We start from the raw sequence: 23,184 nt of genomic DNA on the forward strand, positions 1-23,184 counted from the left end.
GCAGAATGTTTGAACACAGGAGAGGCGGACCAATATAAACATTGACACTTCTAGTGAGTGAGAACACTTGGCTGTACAGTCAGCTGAAACCTGTGATATAGTATAGGATTTTTTTTTTTATTTTTAGATACATGTAATAAACATTAGGTGTGTTCCTTAACATGTCAAGGTTGACATTGATGGGGAGTGGGTAGTACACGGATGTGAACCTGATAGTTCCGTAGTACGCTCCCGGATGACTGAAAGTTCAGTCTGAAGTTATAACTTTAATGTTTGTTTGAGCACGGTGTGGCCGGCTCTAGAGGACACATGGACTTGGCTAGTGAAGAGCCAAGGGAGTTTAATAGCTAGTCTTTGATGGTAGAGTAGGGCCATGTTATTTAGCTATGTCAGTAAGGATAGGATGTATGTTTCCTGATATTGGAGGATTGCTGTCAGTTGACAGCTGAGAAATTTATGAAATGTGAACATATTTATTATGATGTTGGACTATTATTTGTCAAATTTTATTAGTTAGGTTAGCTTTTGTTTGTGGCATGAGTTGAATTGTGGGTTTGGATACTAAACCTCGTGATTTTTTAACAAATTAACAAGGTTTACTAAGTGCTTGTGCGGGGGGGTTGTAACAAACTAGGCTGGTTGTAAGAATTATCCAGAGTGGTTTATCGACAAAAGAGAATGGGAAGCTGAGCCCGCATGGTGACCTGGGGACCTGACCTCCAGGGGAATTCGCGGCGGAAATAACCGACGCCTTGTTCATAGCTGCGTATAATGAATCATCCTATAGTATTCAGTAATTTAGAGAAAATTAGCCTTTATTCATTTTGCATTAAAATTGTATTGTATAATAGTACTGGGTACAATATCAAGAGTATTCTAATTATTGAGTTTAAGTCACCATCAGTGACGTCACGAATCAGATCTAACTTGTAAGGCGGAGTGACCGGCGGTCATAGGTCATCAGGGGTTGACATGTCTACTATTTCTCAAAGTTCAATTAACCATTTTTGGGGGATCGGGAACAGCTCTGCCGTTAGATGTTTGTGTAATTTAATTTCAGTAAAATAATTCAACCAGTCTGGATCAATTCAGTACAAACAGAGGTTAATTGTTATAACTTAAACCTTGCTAGTAACTGGGTAGAACTTTGACTAGGCGGAAGGATACAATGTTCTAGCCTGGGCTAGGCCAGACGAGGACAATCAGTGTGATCTGCAGAGCAGCTGGGAGAGGTCAAACATCTTACCTCTCCCCAAGACCAGCCCAACATCTTTAGCTGGTAAAACATAGAGGTATAGTTGCTATGGTTATTTATAGAATAGTCTTCATTGCCATTCAGGTCAAGTAGGGAGTGTTAAAGTGACAGGGAGTGAACATATTTAGATTTTGTTTTAGTTTTTCTTTTAATAAATTAAATTTGTTAATATTTTGCATTTTATTATTTCCATGTGTTTTATGTGTAAACTTGTCCTGGTCACGTGGTCCACACGAGGTAGAGTTGGATTGGGCGCCGATTCTAACATCGATTCTAACATCGAATCATTCCCGTGTAATTAATTTCACACTCTTAAGTTTCCACGGTCATCGAGTGGGGATCAAGCCCCAAGGTTGATTAATTAGCGTGATCGATCCAGACCTCGATCATTGCTCTGTGTTGCTGGTCTGGTGGTGGCAGCGTAGAGGCGACTCTAGGGTTTTGCTCAAAGCCTAGGTCACGTCATACTGGGTGTAGAATCCTAAGTCGGTCAATCGTCTTAGGACCACGTGGCGTGGAGTTGGCTTTGGTAAACGTTTTGGAGTCCCTTGGTAGAGAATGAAAAGTAAGAATACGGGTAGAGGGAGTAGAAGGTAGATAAGTAGAGAGAGAACCCCAACCCGTGTTACAATGGTGCACAGCGGTGGTTTCAACAATTTTGTTTGAAATTGTTGAAAGGCTCACGCGTCTAGCCGTTCGAACACGTGCGCGGATGCTAAGGAGACAGCCGCGGGCCAGGATTAGCAGTGCGCCCCACAACAGTGCGTTTGAGTGGGGATTGGCGAATCTTGGGTCATGCGGGCTGATATGATTAAGGTTTAGTTAGTAAGATTAGGCATTTAAAATTAGATTTATTGAAAAGGAGACCGCTTCGAGTTGATTGGACTGGGTACCATACTCTACCCATTGCAATTAATTCAGAGGTGTTGGGAGCCGCCATACTCTCAACAGCAGTTCCTTGAGGGCTGTCGGGGGGGGGGGGATATATCTGTGGGACGCCAGTAGATAGTCCGAGGGCGTTATTAGACGACCCAAAACGCTAGGAAAAACGTAATCCGTGAAGGGCGTTGCGGCCTCCGAGGGACGGACTAGTAACCTACCTAGCAGCGATTCAACAACTAAGTGATCGCACACTTAGTGGAGGTTGAGTCGTCCCTAGTCATAATTGTTGCTGAAAGCTGCGTGTCGCTCTGTTGGAACCTAGATGGTGTGGCCCCTAGGCTAGGTGTGGTACGGCGAGCCGGTAAGGACAATTATAGGATTAAGTCGAGTGCATTTTTTAATTAAGTATACTTCAATTTATAAAGTAATTTCCGTTTATTTTCGTTGTTCTAGAGATTAATTTTTTTTTCCCTTACATTCAATCCCCGGTTAAAATTTTTTTTATCAAAGTGTTTAGCATTTTCTTGCATATTAGGCTAAGTGCGTACATTAAGCTTTGCTATTCCCTGTTGTATTAGTCTAAGTCAGAGGCGTTGTTGCTAGAGTGTAGTTAATCCTCTGGACGTAGGGCTATTGGTCGGTCACTATAGTAAGTGAAGGAGTTTAAGGGATAGTAAGTTGCGTGTAAATGCTTAATAGAGTCCGTGGAATATTTCTAAGTATTTTGGGATAAGTTTTCGGCTAAGTCAATGTCGGAAAGTCGTTAACTGTAATTAATTTGTATTCGTGGGTCACGTGTATGTTCTGGGCGTCATTAGGATTCTCCAGTCGATGCGAGTGATATTGTCTAGTTTTTACCAGTAAGACGGTAGAATTGTGTTTGTAGACTTAGAATTCTGTTTTCAGTAGAAACGTAGGTGGAAAATTTTCTAAGTCCAGCTTGGGCTAGAATCTGACTTTTTGGCGGAAATTCTAATTTTCATGTTTTGTGTATATTCTGGGGCCAGTATTACTCTCTAGTGCGCGCAAGGGACGTAATTCTGTCTGTAAGCATTAAACAGTGATAAGTACATTTTTGCCGAATTAAAGTATTTTTTCGAGAAAATCGTGTTGTAATTTTGTCAGAGTCCATGGGAGGTGAAAATCTCGGATTTTGACGAAAAATCGAATTAGTGAGTGTTGAAACCGCCCGATGTGTCAGTATTGTTCTGCATACAACGTCAGTAGTAAATAATAACGTATTTATATCTGGAAACGAGAAACCCAAATTTTTGTGAATTAAAGGAGTTTTGTGATATTTGGGGTGATAGAATATTTTTCCCTCGCAGTCAGAAAAATTGGCAGAGTCCAGCAATTGAGTAAAAACGCAGTTTTTTTTTATAAAAAGTCAATTTTGGTAAGCAAATATATGTCCTGGGCGTCTATATTAATCGCTAGAGCGGGTTATTAAAGTAAAACTAGTTATTTTCCTTCAGAACATAAATTTTGATTTTTCAGCGTTTAAGCGAAAAAGCGCGGGACTTAGTTTTTTCAGCGCAGCTGGTCCCGCTCCACCAGTCATCAGTGGCCACGCTGCTCACTTCAAGCGCGTTTAGTATTCAAGTACAGTAAATATTCTTTATTATTCCATCACGAGTGCTGCGCGTTAGTTGCGTTATCATTTAAATTGTTTTATATAAATTAGATTTTTTAATTTTTTTAACGTAAAGGACTTAGGTTTCAGCGATAGAACTGCGGGATATTTCACGGTCAGACACGAGTGCGGGGCAGACACTCATTCATTGGATTCACTTCAGCGATTCTCTCGATAAATCGTGTATTTCCTATTTTGGGATTTAGTAGTTTCTTGGAAGAGAGTTGTGATTTTTTTTTATTTGTGTAAGATCACGGTTGTAGTGAGTCCGGGTCGAGGGTGTACTAAAGGGTAGTTTAGAAGAGACATGGCACACCAGGAATCACAGAAAATGTTTAACCCAGATAGTGACCAGTCAGTAGGGACCAGTGGAAATGGAAGGGTAGAGGACAGCACCTCTTCCGACACCACTGGGGATCGCTCAGGTGGCTCAACTGACGCCACAGGTGGGGTCAGTGGGACTGAAGCGACGAATTCACGGGTTCTGCATGGGACTGGGCAGTCGAGGGTATCTTTCCATCCCTGGAGAGATACTATTATTGACATGAGTGGGGAGTCTTGCGAGGAGTCGTCCCAAGAGTGGGGAGAGCCGTCTTGGGCTCCCCCACATATAACATCGACGCCATGCCAACAGGGCAGACAGGGGGTCTCAGTTAGTATGGCAGGACGTCCCACTTCGCTCGGTAGAGAACAGCAACCCGTTCAACGGAAAAATGAACAACCACACCAACAGCAGGAACTACCCAACATAACACCAATACCACAACACCTAGGTACACCTCATCCGTCACTACAACCACCTCAACCCCACCTCCCATACCAACCCCATCCTCAGTTCCCATACCAACCCTTCCCCCAACCCCAGGCCACCCCATACCCATACCCATTCCAACCCCAGGCCACCCCATACCCATACCCATACGCATTCCAGCCCCAGGCCACCCCATACCCACCCCAACCTCAATCCACACCCCAGCCTGAGGTCACCCACACCATACCTCAACCCCAACCTCAATCCACACCCCAACCCCAGGCCACCCACACCATACCTCAACCCCAACCCCAGGCCGCCACAGCCTTAGACAGGCAGATGCGCACGGAGACGCCAGGCACTCAGTTGTCGCCATACGTAGAGGCGTTAAGTAAAGGCGAGGGAGCCAAGCCGAGGAACTGTGGCGCGGGTTCATCAGGCGGGAAGCAGCCCTCAGCTGCAAGTTCGAGCCACCCTGCGCGGGGTAACAACAGAGATCCGCGGAGGTGTTACTCCTGCTGGAAGCGCGGGCATATACAGATGGATTGCGAAGTCACTCCTACGAAAGCATGAAAGCAGGCTCCTAGTGATGGTAGGCCTACTTTTGAGGTGAAAGTGGAAGGTGTAAGATTGACAGCTTTTGTTGATACAGGAAGCCAGGCAACGGTAATTAAAAAGTCAGCCTTCAGCAATTTTAAGTATGCACGTCTTAAACGTTGCGCAAAGACATTAACAGCGGTCAATGGGGAAAAGATTGAGATCGTAGGACAAGGTACAGTTAATTTTGAGATTGATGGGGAATTACAGCCTCACACATGTACGATCGTAGAGAACCTTGATTTTCCTGGTCACATCTTAATGGGAACTGATTTTCTGTCGCGATTTGATTATTCCTTGTCTGCTCAAAAAGGGGCTAGGAACTGCAGGTTGCAGTTGGGACAGACTTCCTACCCAGTGGAGATGATCGACCATCCCCCAGTTGTAGCTTCAATTAAGAGGAAGCTGAAATATAATGCGCACTATCCAAAATTTATTTTTAAGTCTCTTCCAGACACAGTTAAGAGGTCATGCGCATTGCATGCATTGACCAAACAGAGTTGCCCACCACATTCTGTTAAATTTATTAAAGTAGCCGTGGGACGTCACATACAACCAGGTACCACCCTTCAGGTGGCTGGGAGATGTGATAGTTTATTAATTCCTCATCACTTAGTTGTAGTGCTCGATAAAGGTGCACTCATTCCAGTTGTCAATCTTTCACATAAGACTTTTCGCTTCAGGGCAGGTGATAGGGTATCTCAGGGAACCATGGTGGAGGACACAGAAATCTTTCACCATGAGTCAGCTGAGACGCCAGCCGTCACTGCACAATGTAGTGCACTGAATATGTTGAACACTAAAACACCATCCAAAGTACAATACGAGACGAGAAATGTTGCACAGAATGTAGAAGTGGAAAAATTAATTTCAGCACTTGATTTGCAACATGTTGCACAGGCGGATAGGAAGGCACTGAGAGGAGTTTTACGAAAATTCCCGAAATTGTTTGCGACAGAGGATGACCAGATTGGTCTCCTTGATAAGATCGAGCACACCATTCCAACTGGTGACCATTTGCCTGTGTACACAAGACAGTGGAGGTTGCCGGAACAGGCAAAGAACATTATCAGGGAGGAGTGCCAGAAAATGTTGAGACAGGGCGTAATAGAGCCTAGTACGTCACCATGGCTCTCTCCTGTTGTGCTAGTTCGGAAACCGGACGGTAGTTATCGTTTCTGTGTTGACTACCGGAAGGTGAACGAACTAACTAAGGGTGATGTGTATCCGTTGCCCCGAATACAGGAGATAATAGATCAATTTGGTGCTGCTAAGTATTTCTCAACTCTTGACGCAAAATCGGCGTATTGGGCGATTCCGATGGCAGAACAGGATAGGGAAAAAACAGCATTCTCGGATGGTAGGCACACTTATCAATTCCGTAGGATGCCGTTTGGTTTGAAGACAGCGCCTTCGTCGTTTCAGAGGGCCATCAACTTTATCCTTAGTCCGGTACTGGGTAGGCATTCTTTAGCGTACCTGGATGATGTTGTGATATATTCCAGGACGTTTGAGGAACACCTACAGGACTTGACTGAGACTTTGAAGTTGTTAGATCAGGCAGGTTTCAGGCTGAATGTTCAGAAGTGCACCCTGGCGGCTCAGAAATTCAAATTTCTGGGGTTCCAGGTGTGCCCAGACGGTATCCGACCTGACCCAGATTCTTGCCGCGCCATTGCTGACATGCCTACTCCAAGGACAGCGAAGGACGTGCGTAGGTTTTTGGGGGCGGCCGGATATTTTCGTCGTCATATTGAAGGTTTCGCTGGCATTTCAGCACCCCTGACTGATCTGACAAAGAAAAATGCGAAGTTTGTGTGGAAATCTGAACATGACGAGGCCTATCGCAAACTGAAAGACCAACTAACCACGACACCGGTATTGGCTATTCCTGATTTTGAGAAAGAGTGGGAGGTGCACACTGACGCCAGCGGTATTGCTATTGGCGGGTGCTTAATTCAGCGAGACGCAGATAATTTACCCCATCCAGTAGCCTATTTCAGTAGGAAGGTCAAAGGACCTGAAGTTCGTTATTCAGCTACGGATCGGGAGGCACTGGCAGTAGTAGAATCAGTTAGGTATTTCGAGCCTTACCTATTTCAGCGGCATTTTGTAATCTACACAGACCATCGAGCATTAACACACATATTTAAAAAGCGAACGAAATGCCCACGAATGTCACGCTGGTCTCACGAACTTTCGGCCCACTCATTCCAGATCTTGTACAAGCCTGGTCCAGCACATGTTGTGCCAGATACGCTAAGTAGAAATATAGCGGCAATGCAGATTAATGAAAATATTGAAACCATTCCATCAGATAAAATGAGAGAATACCAGATGAGCGAGCCTAGATGGAAAGAAATTATTGAGTATTTAGAGGGAGGAAAATACCCGAAAAAGAAAAAGAATTTACCTATTCATGATTTTGAGATGAAACAGGGCGTCCTGTATTATGTTAATAGCCAGAATGATAGGGCAGTATTTCAGCTAGTTATTCCGGACGCGTTGCGGTCATCAGCGTTAAAGCTTGCGCATGCTTCAAAAATTGCAGGGCATCCGGGGATCTTTAAAACGCACTTAAAAGCAAAGTCTCTATTTTATTTTCCAGGATTACTTTCTGAGGTAATCAATTTCGTGAAGTCGTGCCCTCGTTGCCAGAGGAGGAAAGGCACCCTTAAGGTACAAGCCCCACTTCAGGAATTTCCTGAAATTCGTGAACCGTTAGATCGTGTGGGGGCCGATCTGATTGATTTACACCACAGTCATTCAGGTAACAGATATATGTTGGTGCTAGTTGACCATCTGTCTAGATACACTACACTAGTTGCATTACCTCAGAAGGATTCTCGTACGGTTGCAGATGCGTTCTTGCGTAGGTTCGTTACTGTATTCGGACCTCCTAAAGTTTTAGTCTCTGACCGGGGTCAAGAATTCAATGGGAATATATTTAGAGAAGTTTGTAAGATTTTAGAGACAACTTCGGCTTTTACAACAGCCTACCGCCCACAAGCAAACGGAATGACGGAACGGACTAATCGCTCAGTCAAGGATATGCTTGCAATCCTTGCTGAACATGATGCAAACACCTGGGATGAACACCTACCCTATGTTCAGTTCGCCTTGAATACTGTCATCCACCAATCAATTAACACCTAACCACTTCATTTGTTTACTGGTAATTCATGCAATTTCCCGTCAGGTCTGCTTAACAGACATAATGTTGCATACGGGGAGGACTATCCTTCAGAGGTCCTTGGAAAAATGAGAAATGCATGGAATATTGCAGCTGAAGCGTCCAAGAAGGCACGGACTCGGTATGCTCATTTTTATGACAAGAAAGTGCGCCCTCTTGAGTTGAAGGAAGGAAGCCTCGTATTGAGAGTGAATGAGGCTGCGCCCGCCAATCAGAGCAGGAAACTAGCTCCGAGGTGGCGAGGACCATATAGAGTAATTAAAAGGGCGGGGCCGGTTAATCTTGTTATAAAGGGAGTGTTCGAGGACCAGGTGGAAAGGACAATTCATGTAAATAAATTGAAACATTATCATGCTAGAGAATAATTAGAACTGCCTTCAGCGGGTCTAGTTCCTGACTCAGCAGTGCTGACTCATGGCTTCACCGACGAGTCAGAAGATGAGGATGACCCTCTGTCATCGCTCATCAGTAGTCAGGTGCAGTCTCGCCACCCTATGGTGACGAGATCTCGCGCTATACAGTAAAGTAACTTCCCTAGTTAGTATAATTTAGTATTCATTAGATTTTCCTGTAAAGGCAATGAGGTGTACTATCTCTATACTTAACTCAGGTAGCAGCTTTTACCGTGCTCTGGGGTTCCACCTCCACCAAACCCAGAGTATATCTATGCTTCCGCTGTGTTGTGTCTGTCTGTTCCCAGGTCTGATTGGTACACCGACCCAGTTGTTCCAGCCACACGTGAACCCTTGTCTGTAAAGACCGAGGTGGGAGGCACGTTACACAAAGCCCTCCCCCCACCAGACCCAGTAACCCATACATCAGTTACTTTGGGGATAAGTGACTGTCCAAGAGTCACCCGGCCGACGCCTCACGTCACTAACGAGGTTGTCAGGGCCAGCGAGCTGTCCACATTATAGCAGTCACCGGAGGTGCCATACAACGCCGGGGTAGCTGTCTCGAGATCACCAATACCCACCTGCTGCGTCATCAAGACTGCAGCCATTCCAGCAGTGGTGAAGGAGAGGTCAAGAAATGGAAAGCACGTAGCAGTACTCAAGAATTTCGCCGGAAGATTAATGATTACGTCATCTGAAGTAACAAGAAAGCAGAAGTAAGGCGGTCACAGGTGGAAGGCACGGTTTCCCTACAGAGTACCGGGACTCGCCAATAGAAGGTCGCAAAATTGTCTCCTTTGGCCTAAAGTCGGCGGTACGAGGGTATACACAGTTGGTGTTTACGGCCTAGTAACCTGGTGACATCAAGAAACGCCTGAGATGACGTGAGCAATGATGGAAGACGAGATTCACCTGTTCTGCAAACAAGCAACCCGCCTCTACGACCTTCTGACACCACTCCTGCTAAGAGACACCGTTGGTACATCCAGTCCTGCTCTGCTGTGGTCATCTGCGCCGTCAAGTTTAACATCAAGACTGCCGTGTGAACTGTGATTGATACGAAGGCGTGTGGACTGTCGAGAGCAAGATTAATGGCCGAAGTAACAGTATTCTACAGCTGTCACTTGGCACTCAGCTCTACTACACTCTGTCGTCATTCAGGAGTACCGGATGGGAGTACAAGAGGACCAGGTATTGATGTCTACACATGGGGAGAAGCAAGATCGACACCGTCATCGTCAGCGACTACATTCAGCATCCAGCAGCATCGATTTTTTTTTCTTCTCGTTTACTCAATATGAACAATTGATACAAACAACAAAGTTGGCTCTGAACATCTGTGTAAAGAATATCTGGACACTTTTGTTTAAATGTTGAAAAACAGATTTAGAATCAATACTTTATAAATGTTGAAAAACAGATTTAAAATAATTCTGGTATAATATATGACTTTTACGCTATAAATTGGTCAGTAATCAAAATCGAAGCCCCTGTGTAATTGTCTCAGCCCAGAACAAACGGTTATGGAAAATTATATTGTGATACTTTTGCAGAATGTTTGAACACAGGAGAGGCGGACCAATATAAACATTGACACTTCTAGTGAGTGAGAACACTTGGCTGTACAGTCAGCTGAAACCTGTGATATAGTATAGGATTTTTTTTTTTATTTTTAGATACATGTAATAAACATTAGGTGTGTTCCTTAACATGTCAAGGTTGACATTGATGGGGAGTGGGTAGTACACGGATGTGAACCTGATAGTTCCGTAGTACGCTCCCGGATGACTGAAAGTTCAGTCTGAAGTTATAACTTTAATGTTTGTTTGAGCACGGTGTGGCCGGCTCTAGAGGACACATGGACTTGGCTAGTGAAGAGCCAAGGGAGTTTAATAGCTAGTCTTTGATGGTAGAGTAGGGCCATGTTATTTAGCTATGTCTGTAAGGATAGGATGTATGTTTCCTGATATTGGAGGATTGCTGTCAGTTGACAGCTGAGAAATTTATGAAATGTGAACATATTTATTATGATGTTGGACTATTATTTGTCAAATTTTATTAGTTAGGTTAGCTTTTGTTTGTGGCATGAGTTGAATTGTGGGTTTGGATACTAAACCTCGTGATTTTTTAACAAATTAACAAGGTTTACTAAGTGCTTGTGCGGGGGGGTTGTAACAAACTAGGCTGGTTGTAAGAATTATCCAGAGTGGTTTATCGACAAAAGAGAATGGGAAGCTGAGCCCGCATGGTGACCTGGGGACCTGACCCCCAGGGGAATTCGCGGTGGAAATAACCGACGCCTTGTTCATAGCTGCGTATAATGAATCATCCTATAGTATTCAGTAATTTAGAGAAAATTAGCCTTTATTCATTTTGCATTAAAATTGTATTGTATAATAGTACTGGGTACAATATCAAGAGTATTCTAATTATTGAGTTTAAGTCACCATCAGTGACGTCACGAATCAGATCTAACTTGTAAGGCGGAGTGACCGGCGGTCATAGGTCATCAGGGGTTGACATGTCTACTATTTCTCAAAGTTCAATTAACCATTTTTGGGGGATCGGGAACAGCTCTGCCGTTAGATGTTTGTGTAATTTAATTTCAGTAAAATAATTCAACCAGTCTGGATCAATTCAGTACAAACAGAGGTTAATTGTTATAACTTAAACCTTGCTAGTAACTGGGTAGAACTTTGACTAGGCGGAAGGATACAATGTTCTAGCCTGGGCTAGGCCAGACGAGGACAATCAGTGTGATCTGCAGAGCAGCTGGGAGAGGTCAAACATCTTACCTCTCCCCAAGACCAGCCCAACATCTTTAGCTGGTAAAACATAGAGGTATAGTTGCTATGGTTATTTATAGAATAGTCTTCATTGCCATTCAGGTCAAGTAGGGAGTGTTAAAGTGACAGGGAGTGAACATATTTAGATTTTGTTTTAGTTTTTCTTTTAATAAATTAAATTTGTTAATATTTTGCATTTTATTATTTCCATGTGTTTTATGTGTAAACTTGTCCTGGTCACGTGGTCCACACGAGGTAGAGTTGGATTGGGCGCCGATTCTAACATCGATTCTAACATCGAATCATTCCCGTGTAATTAATTTCACACTCTTAAGTTTCCACGGTCATCGAGTGGGGATCAAGCCCCAAGGTTGATTAATTAGCGTGATCGATCCAGACCTCGATCATTGCTCTGTGTTGCTGGTCTGGTGGTGGCAGCGTAGAGGCGACTCTAGGGTTTTGCTCAAAGCCTAGGTCACGTCATACTGGGTGTAGAATCCTAAGTCGGTCAATCGTCTTAGGACCACGTGGCGTGGAGTTGGCTTTGGTAAACGTTTTGGAGTCCCTTGGTAGAGAATGAAAAGTAAGAATACGGGTAGAGGGAGTAGAAGGTAGATAAGTAGAGAGAGAACCCCAACCCGTGTTACATGGTCGACGACCGGGCCGCGGGGACGCTAAGCCCCGGAAGCACATCAAGGTAACTTCAAGGTAGGTAAGGAGAGCATCCCAGATGCTGCTTTAATCAACTGAGCTACGACATGGTCAAAAGAGTTGAAACCGAAGTTCTACTGAACTTACTGGATCTTGCAGCCTCTCTGAGACACAAACCAGGGTTTTACACAACTCCTACTTTGATGCATCACACTATTGTGACTTTTGTGTGTGTGTAATGAAAAAAGGGCGAAGAGGGAGAATGGCCTATTGACATAGCTCGAGTGCATGGGGAGGAGTTGTGTAAAGCCCTGGTTTGTGTCTCGGAGAGGCTGCAGGGTCCAGTAAGTTCAATAGAATTTCGGTTTCAACTCTTTTGACCATGTTGTAGCTCAGTTGATTAAGATAGTGTCTGGGATGCTCTCGGACGCAGGTTCGAATCCTCGTCACGGCCCTTGTGGATTTGATGCATCACGCTATTGTGATTTCTGTGTGTAATGCCTGGTCTGTAGTGTTGTTAGCCCAGTGACCCTCAACCGTTCCTGATACGAGAGATGACTAAGCTCTGGTAAGTAAGTAAGGGCGAACTTGCCCTTCGGCTGTGGCAACACCACATGTTGCTCGGTGTAACAAAATAAACAGTTTCAAATGTAGATATGATAGAGGAAGATAGGCTCTGGAAGCTGTTCACCAGTTGATTGACAGTTCAGAGGCGGGACCAGAGAGCCGAAGTTCAACCTCTGCCAGCGCAACTTCGTAAGTACATGTGATTGTGTGAAGTGACGAGGAATGTGTAGACGGAGCCAAACGTTACACGCGTCCCAGTTATATTAATGTTAATCTTAGTGTGCTACCGGCATTGTTCTGATACCTTATTTATTGATGTTTATAATTATAGTGTGTTGTGGACATTATCAGCTATGTTGTATATCATCTATGTTGTATATTCATGTATATCAGCAATTATAGTATGTTGTGGACATTATGTGGACATTATGTGAGCCAGGCTCACAAAGAGCGTTTGGGAAAATGCCAAACTGACAGTGCACACCAAGGCACAAGTCTACATGGCATGTGTGGTGAGTACACTTCTCTACGGCTCGGAATCCTGGACCCTGCGCTCTCGCCAGGAGAGACTTCTCAATACCTTTCACATGCGGAACCTGAGACGCATCCTTGACGTCACGTGGAAAGACCACGTCACCAACAAGTACTCGAGAGAACAGGAGTCCCTTCAATGTTCACTCTCCTGAAACAGAGACGCATGCGATGGCTGGGACATGTCACACGCATGGTCGATGGCCGCATACTGAAGGACCTCTTGTATGGAGAACTGGCATCAGGAAGGAGACCCACCGGAAGACCTCAGCTGCGTTTCAAAGATGCCTGCAAACGCGACCTCAAGCAGATGAACATCGATATCAACACTTGTGATGCAGCAGCTGCGGACAGATCTGCCTGGAGATGAAAAGTGCAGAAGGAACTCCAGCAATTCGAGGATGAACTGAAGAGGATAATAGATTTCAGAGGAGGATAACAGCGAAGGATAATAGATTTCAGAGGAGGTCTCGACCACTGTCAGACGCACCCGCAACGGCGTTTATCTGCGCTCGCTGCAGTCGAGACTGTCATTCTCGGGTTGGCCTTCACAGTCACAGCAGGCGCTACATCTAACTACACTACAACAACTAGACACCCAGGGCACAACTCCATAACCCCACGGGATTGACGGATGCCTACTACTACTAGGACATTATGATGTCATATATTGCATATATATTTATTGTTTATGTTTGTATGTGCAAACTTTCTTTACTAATTAAAGTTCATTGCTTAATTTGAATATTAACAGTTATATAACTACAATCATTCAACAGGAGCGTCATGGGAATGATCACGACCGTGACCAAGCTCAGACGTTGTTTGAAAATTTAGGGTTTAAAGTGACGGTCCATAATAACTTGACCGTCGCCCGGGTCAAAGCTGAAATTCAGGACTGTAAGTATCTTTTACTATATATAATGTTCGTTAGACTTTTATTACATAAACGTTTTAGCTCCAAATCATCTTAACATATTTATTTTTATCATCTTAACATATTGGATTCCATAGATTTATTTACAGTACAGTAATTACATAAATATTGATAACATCGCCACCATAACCTCGATCGTGTTTTGTATTTTAATGCAGTTGAACCCCTCTAGGTTATTGTGGTTTATGCAGTGTGCTTTGTCCTCTAAATGTTGTTTAACATTTACTCCCTCATTAACAAACTGATTCCGCATATAGGAATCAGGAACATAGGAATCTTGTATGCAGAGAGTAGGGACTCTCACTTTCCCCTTCTATCTCATTCACACTTGCCATGTCTGTCCATCTTATTATTATCTTCCGTGCCTCAGTTAGTTGAATACAGTTTCCATCATAAATTTGTTTAGTGCTAAAAATACATGTAGAGCACAACCTCAATGCAGCGAGCTATATGGAACAAACCCAGCGAGTGAGGGACATATTGCAACCAGAGATGCCTTCAGGAAGCATTTGTGAGAGGGAATATTTTTAAAAACAAGAAAAATACACTGCTTCACCTGTTTCTTTCTTGTAATGTTGCTTCCTTATACAAAAATCACTTAAAATGTGATTAAAGATATATTAGGTGTTAACATTTATGCTTTAAAATTTCCCATGCTCTATGGGCAACATAGAGCATGGGAAATGCTCTATGTTGCCCATAGAAATACTGTATTGATGCAGTACCCCATCAATACCTGTATCTTTTCCATTTTTCTAAGGAGGAGCATTTCTCTCCCATTGGTATATCCTCTGGTATTCTTTCCTGTACTCTTTGTAGGAGCCCACCACCAAAACAATATCACATTCTCATTTGCCCTTCTTTTCTCTGTGTGACCTATGATGCTTTTCTCAGTTTGACCTATAATACTTTTCCCAGTGTGACCTATGAAACTTTTCCCAGTGTGACCTATGATACTTTTCCCAGTGTGACCTATGATACTTTTCAGTGTGACCTATGATACTTTTCCCAGTGTGACCTATGATACTTTTCTCAGTGTGACCTATGATACTTTCAAAGTACAGAACTGTAAATATTACCTCCACCTACTTTGAGTTTCTTCTCTACTGATTAAAATTTTCTAAGGTTCACCTTTAATATTACTGTTGATACGATATTAAGTACACAGATATATACAGTAAAACTAAATATTACTAACACTGTAAATATTGTAAGCATAAAGATAGACTGTACTCCATAAGGTACACTTGGTATCATGTAAATGATGAAAGGTTAGAAATAACTAAATTGATAATGCTTAAGTGTGTATATAATAGAAAAACTGCCAGTGGAATATCTGGAAGTTTGTCTCATGTTAGTGTTATGTGAGATATGACAGAGTCGAATATCAGTAGGAGCCATGAGGAGGATTCGAATCTATGGTCCTTAATCTAACATATCAAGTAAGATGAAAAGGTACATTGTAGCAAAATGTATATCAACATATAAATAATATATAAATTAACAAAGGTGATTACACTAGTGATGATATGTCTTGTATACTAACATTGTGGAAGTTGATAATACAAGTTACAGTTTAAGTTTGAAGCACAAAGTAGGAAACTATGAGGATGAAATTAGATACTTTTCAATTTACTTTTAAATAAGGCATAGACATGTTTTTAATTCATTAGGCAGGGAGTTCCATAGACTGGGTCCTATTATTGGCATGGAGAGTTTGCACAGTATTAGTTTGACTCTGGGGACATCAAGGATATATTTATTTATAGTGTGGTACAGAGTTTGCTAGAGTTCTGATAGCAGATTTTTGCTGAGTGATGATGGGCTTGAGGTAGTTTACAATGGTGGAACTCCATACACAGATACCATATGTTAGATAGGATAGATTAGCGCGAGGTATAGTAAGAGGAGAGCAGAGTTTGGAATATAATTTCTGATTTTAGAGAATATACCAATTTTTTCTGAGACTTTTTTGGATATGTGTTGTATGTAGGTGCTGAAGTTCAGTCTCTTGTGTATTTATAGGCCAAGGAACTTTCCCTCGATTTTATTGCTGGTGTCAACATTCTCTATCTGATGTTAAATTTGATTTGAAGATTTATTACGAAGTTTAGTTTAGTTCATTGATTATGCACCCCATACCCATCTTGTGGGCGGTAGTGGAAAGGGTTACAGAGGCACATAATGGGCTCAGGGACTGAACCCCACAATTCATTTAGTTACAATCTTGATGAGCTAGTTATAAAATTCAATATAAGTCGTCACATCAACAATGGGTTCGAGATCGACCACAAGTACAGTTTCTAAATTAAGCAACTGACATATGTGGAAAGCTAGTGTCGCAATTGATATGTTTGTCCTGCACACTGCCCCATCCCCCATCCAGTGGGCAGCGGTGGATAGGTTACAATCACTTAGTTACTACCTACGGTTAGCAAACTGGGGATATTTGGCTAAAATTTCTGGTAGCAGATCATTTTGAATGAAATATTGACACATCGTTGGAACATTGGTTATAGAATTGTCTCTAAATTCACGTATCTTTTCGCACTCCGTCACATAGTGACGGAGGGTGTGCGAATAATTTTGTTGACACAGCTTACATTTGGTCAGGTCTACATCGGCAGATAATGAAAATTCCCAGAGATACTTCTAACCGAGTCTAAGCCGAGCAGTAGTAACATCTAGAAGTCTGCTAATTTTATTGGATGATCCATAAATGTGTGGCTCCTCTTGCATGATAGTATGATGATAGATGGAATTACTGGATGGAATGATGGAATTATTACAAAATAAAATATATTTGGTCTTTTCTATGTTATGCAAGTTTGTTGATTGCCAACCATGAGTGGACTTTTTTAATTCATTATTTACAATATTATTTAGTGTCTGGGGGTTGGGGTCAGAAAAATTGAAGGTAGTATCGTCAGCAAATAGTATAGGTTTAAGAATGTTAGAAACATTTGGCAAATTATTGATGTACATAAGAAATAGGAGAGGTCCTAGGATGCTGCCCTGCGGCACTCCTGCTGTCATTGGTAGAGTGGGGGAGGAACGAATATAGTTCAGAGCAAGGCTTCAGATACCATACTCAGTTTATATTCATATTCAGTTTGCATCATACCATTGATGCAGTTTAAGTAAGATGTAGTTATGGTTTACAGTATCAAAGGCTTTTATCAGGTAAATGAAGAGGCCAACTGGGAATCAATTTGTTGTATTTTTTGCCACTCTTTGAGCATTGGACAGTGTGTTAATAGATGATGGTGATTTTAAATAGATTTTGAATAGGTGATCTAAAAATAGATGATTTTAAAAGATGTAAGAAATGAAAGAATAAAATTTGAGATGATAAAAGCAATTGTTTGAGGAGAATAAAAGAAAAATTTATAGTGATACTGAAGCAAGAGACTTTAACCAGATAAATCTTTATACTGTATTAACAGTTTAAAGGCAAGGAGACAGTGGGGAGCATCTAAGTCCATCACTGACAGAAAACACTTGCTGTAAGATGAGAAAACAACCTTCGCTTAATGCGCATGATACCTAAGCATGTTCGAGATAGGATCAAATGGGTAGAGATGGGAGCAACTGAGGGACCTCTTAGGAGAGTTTCAGTCCTTTAAGTGCCTCATATCTGAGAAAGGTTCTACGAGGCTGCTTTCCTAGATAACTCCACAGAAAACAATCACAAAACACAGAAACCAATAAGAAAATATCAATTAGGGACAGTTTGTAGGGGGGTTAAATTAGGGACAGATGATCGAAGCCATAGAGGGCTGCAAGGAGGATATAAACCCATTCAGAGATCGAGTAACACATGCTTTAAGTTGAGAACAAATGGTAAAAAATAGCCCAAACAACAGCTGATAAGGTCAGCCAGTGATTACTGAAATTGGGACTTTTCAGTATAGTCCAACTCGCAAATCATCAGAAACAAATACTCTATTATGTCAGAAATTAGCTCTCTTGTGGCTAACTATTCAGTATGCCCCTTAAGGAGCAGGGTGATTTGTAGAGGTACCTATCTCTGTGGATTAACAGATCCACCATGAGCTTGATATGTTAAGCATGTTTACGAATTGCCAGTGAGTTAAACACAAACTACCGGGGTTTGCTCAGAAATTAGTATTCGTTACACTTAACGCTCTAACTTTCTACGAGACTTGATATACATGTTGCTCTTGACGAGGTCGGAAGAATAATATATATATTTTTTATTATTGTCAACTTAATTATCTGAGTTTAAACTTCCAATATTTAATGCTGATGATCTAATGAAATTTATTTTTACACTCCTATTTTCAGTGGCTTTCGGTACTGATCACACAGATTGTGATATGCTAGCTGTGGTGTTCATGTCACACGGGGAACAAGATATCTTGTGGTGTAGGGATGGCCACATAAAAGCCGAGTATCTTTTTGAGAGCTTTCAAAGCGATCAATGTAAATCTCTCGCTGGAAAACCAAAGTTGTTCTTCATACAGGTAAGACTGTCATGTATAAAGCATGCTTAAATACTTAACATTAACCTAAATAATTAACAGCATGCTTATATAATTAATATTAACTCACAATGACCATAAATTTCTGCCACCTAAGTGGGGGAAATTTTCTGACTGTCCTGGACTGTTATGAAATTGACTTGATGATGGCTCACGGTGTTCTGAAATGTACCTTTTTCATTGTGTGTATTTGTTCTAGCTATGTTATTGGAATTTTTATTTTAATACTTAAATGTCTATGCATTTTAATATAATAATAATATTAACAATGACAATAACAATAATAATGATAATAATAATAATAATAGTAATAATAATAATAATAATAATAGTAATAATAATAATAATAATAATAATAATAATAATAATAATATTAATAATATTAATAATATTAATAATATTAATAAAAGAAGAATAAGAATAATATTTATTTATTTACAAGGTACAATGGGTTGGTGAGATTACATAAGATTGGTATTTTTTCATTCATGCAAAGCTATTAATGGTGCATGAGTTAGTTTTTTAAACTTTGTTCAATGTTAACAAATCTTTTTTGACTAGTTGTATATGAAAAGGGCTGCAATTGTTCCAAGCTTCAGAACTGCAGCCTAAATAGAGAGGGAGATTGTTTTTCAACGAATATTACACATTTTCAGTAAGTTACTTCAACCACACGTTTCAGATATAACCATTCTATGACACTTTTCTGACACATTAGCATATAATAAAGGATCTGTTGCCGCGGATTTTCCAAAATATGTTTAGTTTTACTAATACAAATAGTCAAAGTTCCCCCCCCCCTTAAAAAAAATGCAAATATATCATGTTTATTGCTATTATAAAATCAATAAATGAACTTAGGAAAAAACGCTGGCATCAGATTTTAGAGATATAAACTTTACATATAAGGTGTATGTTTCATGTAAATGTAATAAAAATGAAAGAGTAGCAACTCCGTTTATTTTATTTGATAAGTAAATCATTAAAAGTTAAAGTCTAAGGTACTGCCATCTGTCGCTGAGGTTGACATCAACCAATTTCCTCCAAAATTGGCACCCTTTCAAGTAAGCTTATGTGCAGTCAGGTGATTAATTTTCATGCAAATCGTCCGATAAACAAATAAGAAAAATAACATTAATTTTTTTTTTACTTAATTTTTTTATAAAACTAATTTTTTTAATAATCGCTATTGTGATAACTGAGAGTCATAGACATGATGTCAGTTGACACGTGTTTGATGTTAATTTTTGAAAATTATGGAAAATTTTTGACACAATATTTTTTTTCTCCCTTCTATTTACGCTACGATGCTGAGACTTGGACCAAATTACTCACTTTTCATATACAATTCGTCCAAAAAGTTTGATTGAAATCGAACTAGTTTTCATTAATTGCATATTTGGAACTGATGCCTCCTTAACACGCATAGCGTTTCGGGGCAGGTCCTTAAGCTAACATATCAGGTAAGATGAAAAGGTATATTGTAGCAAAATGTATATAAACATATAACTACAATATAAATTGACAGAGGTGATTACATCACCATATACAGTATGTCTTAAGTACTAATATTAGGGAAGTGGGTAGTACAATATATGGTGAAAGTTTTAGGCACAAGGAAAGATACTATAAGGATGAAATTAAGTACTTTTTGGTTTTACTTTTGAATAAGGCATAAGTTGGACAAATTTTTAATTCATTATTGAGTGAGTTCCATAGACTGGGTCTTTTTATTTGCATTGAGGATTTGCATAGATATAGCCTGACTCTGAGGATAACAAAGACATATTTATTTCTGATGTGGCGCTCATGACTTCTATTACACCTGTCAAGGAAAAGTTTCAGATCAAGATTAGCATTTAGGATCAAAGTTTGCTTCATGTATATATCACATGAGAAGGTGTGGAGTGAGTGTATGGCTAGCATGTTAAGGTATTAACATGTTTAGCATGTTAATTTCTCTGAGCTTTAGTAGTTGTCAGGGAAAGTCGAAAATTCTAGTTTGGCAAACTGGAAACTTTACTTATTAAGACTACTCAATAGCTTGGTCGTTAGATCTTCGGCCTCACAGGCGTGGGGTCCATGGTTCGAGTTTATTAGAGCCCAAGTGAATGGAATAAGATGATTGATTGATGAAGATTAAGCCACCCAAAAGGTGGCACGGCCATGAATAGCCCGTAAGTGGTGGCCCTTTTGAGCCATTACCAGTATCAAGAGCTAATACTGGAGATCTGAGGAGGTGCGACTGCACCCTGCGTGACGGGAGATGTCTCCCCCAATAAGATGAGGCACTGTTTGGGTTATATATGGTCCACACGCCGGCGAGTTCACCTTCATCAGTAAATTATGGCCAATCCTCTACAGAATTATCACAGTGACAAAATACAACTTTACTTCCAGCATCACACTGGCAGGCGGTGTTTAACACCACCGCCAGTAACAGGTGATAGCCTGTTATAACACAGGCTTCAGTTACATCAAGAATTAACAGACTGACATTACTTCTATCTCGTAACTCAACTCACGTTGCTCACGTGGCCCCACAAAGTGAGGTGATTCGATGAAATATCTGTGCCCAAGCTTACCATCAAGTGCTGTTGGCTAGTTGGGAATATAGCCTCGGCTTCCAATGACCTTAGTACAGTCACGGAAATCGAGTTGTTAAGGAACCAGGTACGCCATGGTGCATAGTGCTCTTGGCTGTCTGGGTTCGAACCCTTCTGGGGTATGGAGTTTTCAGTTGCATATTGGCTTGAGGACGATTCAAGCTAACATATGTTGTTGAATATGACCGAAAGGGTAAGATTAATGACTCTAACCCGAATCTTCTCAATATTTCTGATGCTTTTCTTCACTGTCGAGGGTAGATGAAAAAATAATTCTCCAAAATTTAATTTCACACTTTATTTATGGTCTGACGCCTCGAACCGTTTTGCAAGACACTTCTTACATTTTCAAAGACAATTTTACATATTCTGCCAATGCTAATATTCGCTTGTGGTGAGGTAATACAGGACATGATTGAGATGTATAAGTGAATCAATGGGTACATCATTGCGTGTTTTATCTTCTTGCTTCTGTGTTGGTTCAGGGTCTTGAAGTGGGTAGAATGTTCTTATTGGCTTTTGATTGCTGGTTTTGACTTTTTGATGTGTAGGGCCTCGCTGGTGTCGTGTCTCCTGTTGTCATTGTATCTGTCGATAATTTTTGTGTTGCTTGTTAAGCTTTCTCTTGTGATGGTCTGGTTGTGTGTGGAGATTATATTCTACTTTTAGCCCTGTTGCTTATGTATTGTTAATCGCCTAGAGAATGACGTTGTTGTCTTGCCTATATACTGAGATCCTTGTGGCTGACAGTCCTCAAGTGGGCAGGTGAAGGCATAGACGACGTTGGTTTCTTTCAAGGCATTCTCTTTGATCAACAGCCAATAAACACATATTTACATTCTACTCACTTCAAGACCCCGAAACAACAGACCACTGTTTAATTAATATATATGTATGAAATACAAACAGACCACTGTTTAATTCCCTTTGACTCTCAATATTATTTGTTGTGTATTCACTTAACCCTGCGGTATTTTTTTCCCTAATATACTGTGCCCTGAAAAGTTCATTCCCTTTGTATTAATTTACTGTCACTTTCCATTACATCGTCTGACCTTATCAATCCTGAAATTCTACACTTTCCGCCACCATTACCAACTTCTTTACATGTATACACTTTCTGTTTTATGTGACTGCCAGAATGTCAGAACGGACAAGTTCTGTATAATATAGACTGCAGATATGTAGAGAGCTACGAACATATTTTAGATATAAATTTTCTCGTAAAATCTTCATTAATTATATCTTTGACATGATGTTTTGCAGGCATGTCGTGGAGAGCGTCTGGACACTGGCGTGACACTGGAACGCTCTCGACCTACTGATGAGACTGACTGCGGTTACTTGTCCTACAGAATTCCGGTAGCGGCTGATTTCCTAATCTGCTGGTCCACCATACCAGGTATCGTATGTATAATTGTGCAAAACAGTTATCCCTGAGGTCATGAGAACTTTGTACCTAGATGCCTTTAATATATCCAGAATATATAGTGTGTGATACACTAGCCAATATGCTGTTGGGCAGTGTGTGAGAGAAAGAGTGTGTGTGAAAACAGTGGAAGTTGGGTTTGAACCAGGTGCCAGGAAGGAGGCCTGGCTACCGGTTCTTAACTGTTTGCCTTTGTTCACACGGCAATAATTGGGGACCTGGTGTAAACAGATCTCTGGATTGTGGTCCATTGAAAACTGATAGGTTAAAGGTTAAGATGAACCTTGAGAGGGAAGAGCTGTTAGCCTGTTAACAGGAGTCATAAATTTTCTACACATGTTCCCTCGTGTATAAAAACTAAAAAATAATAAATATTTTCTGACACTCAACAAGCAGCTCTTCCCTTCAGCTGTCTATGATAATTGAATAAATGCATGATATCAGTTAGCGGTGCTCTGTGCTTAGA

The 23,184-nt window shown here is 41.1% G+C and overlaps 1 protein-coding gene across 1 annotated transcript in view; it reads left to right on the forward strand.

Annotated features, from left to right (window-relative positions):
- The window catches only part of LOC138359364 (caspase-1-like), a 46,705-nt gene that overhangs the window by 18,034 nt on the left and 5,487 nt on the right, over window positions 1–23,184 (forward strand). The window contains exons 2-4 of the mRNA XM_069318492.1: window positions 14,021–14,141; window positions 18,487–18,665; window positions 22,556–22,691. Coding sequence (XP_069174593.1) covers window positions 14,021–14,141; window positions 18,487–18,665; window positions 22,556–22,691 — 436 coding nt within the window. The remainder of the gene's footprint in view (window positions 1–14,020; window positions 14,142–18,486; window positions 18,666–22,555; window positions 22,692–23,184) is intronic.

This window comes from Procambarus clarkii, chromosome 90 (genome assembly GCF_040958095.1).
Source record: "Procambarus clarkii isolate CNS0578487 chromosome 90, FALCON_Pclarkii_2.0, whole genome shotgun sequence".
Lineage (NCBI taxonomy): Eukaryota > Metazoa > Arthropoda > Malacostraca > Decapoda > Cambaridae > Procambarus > Procambarus clarkii.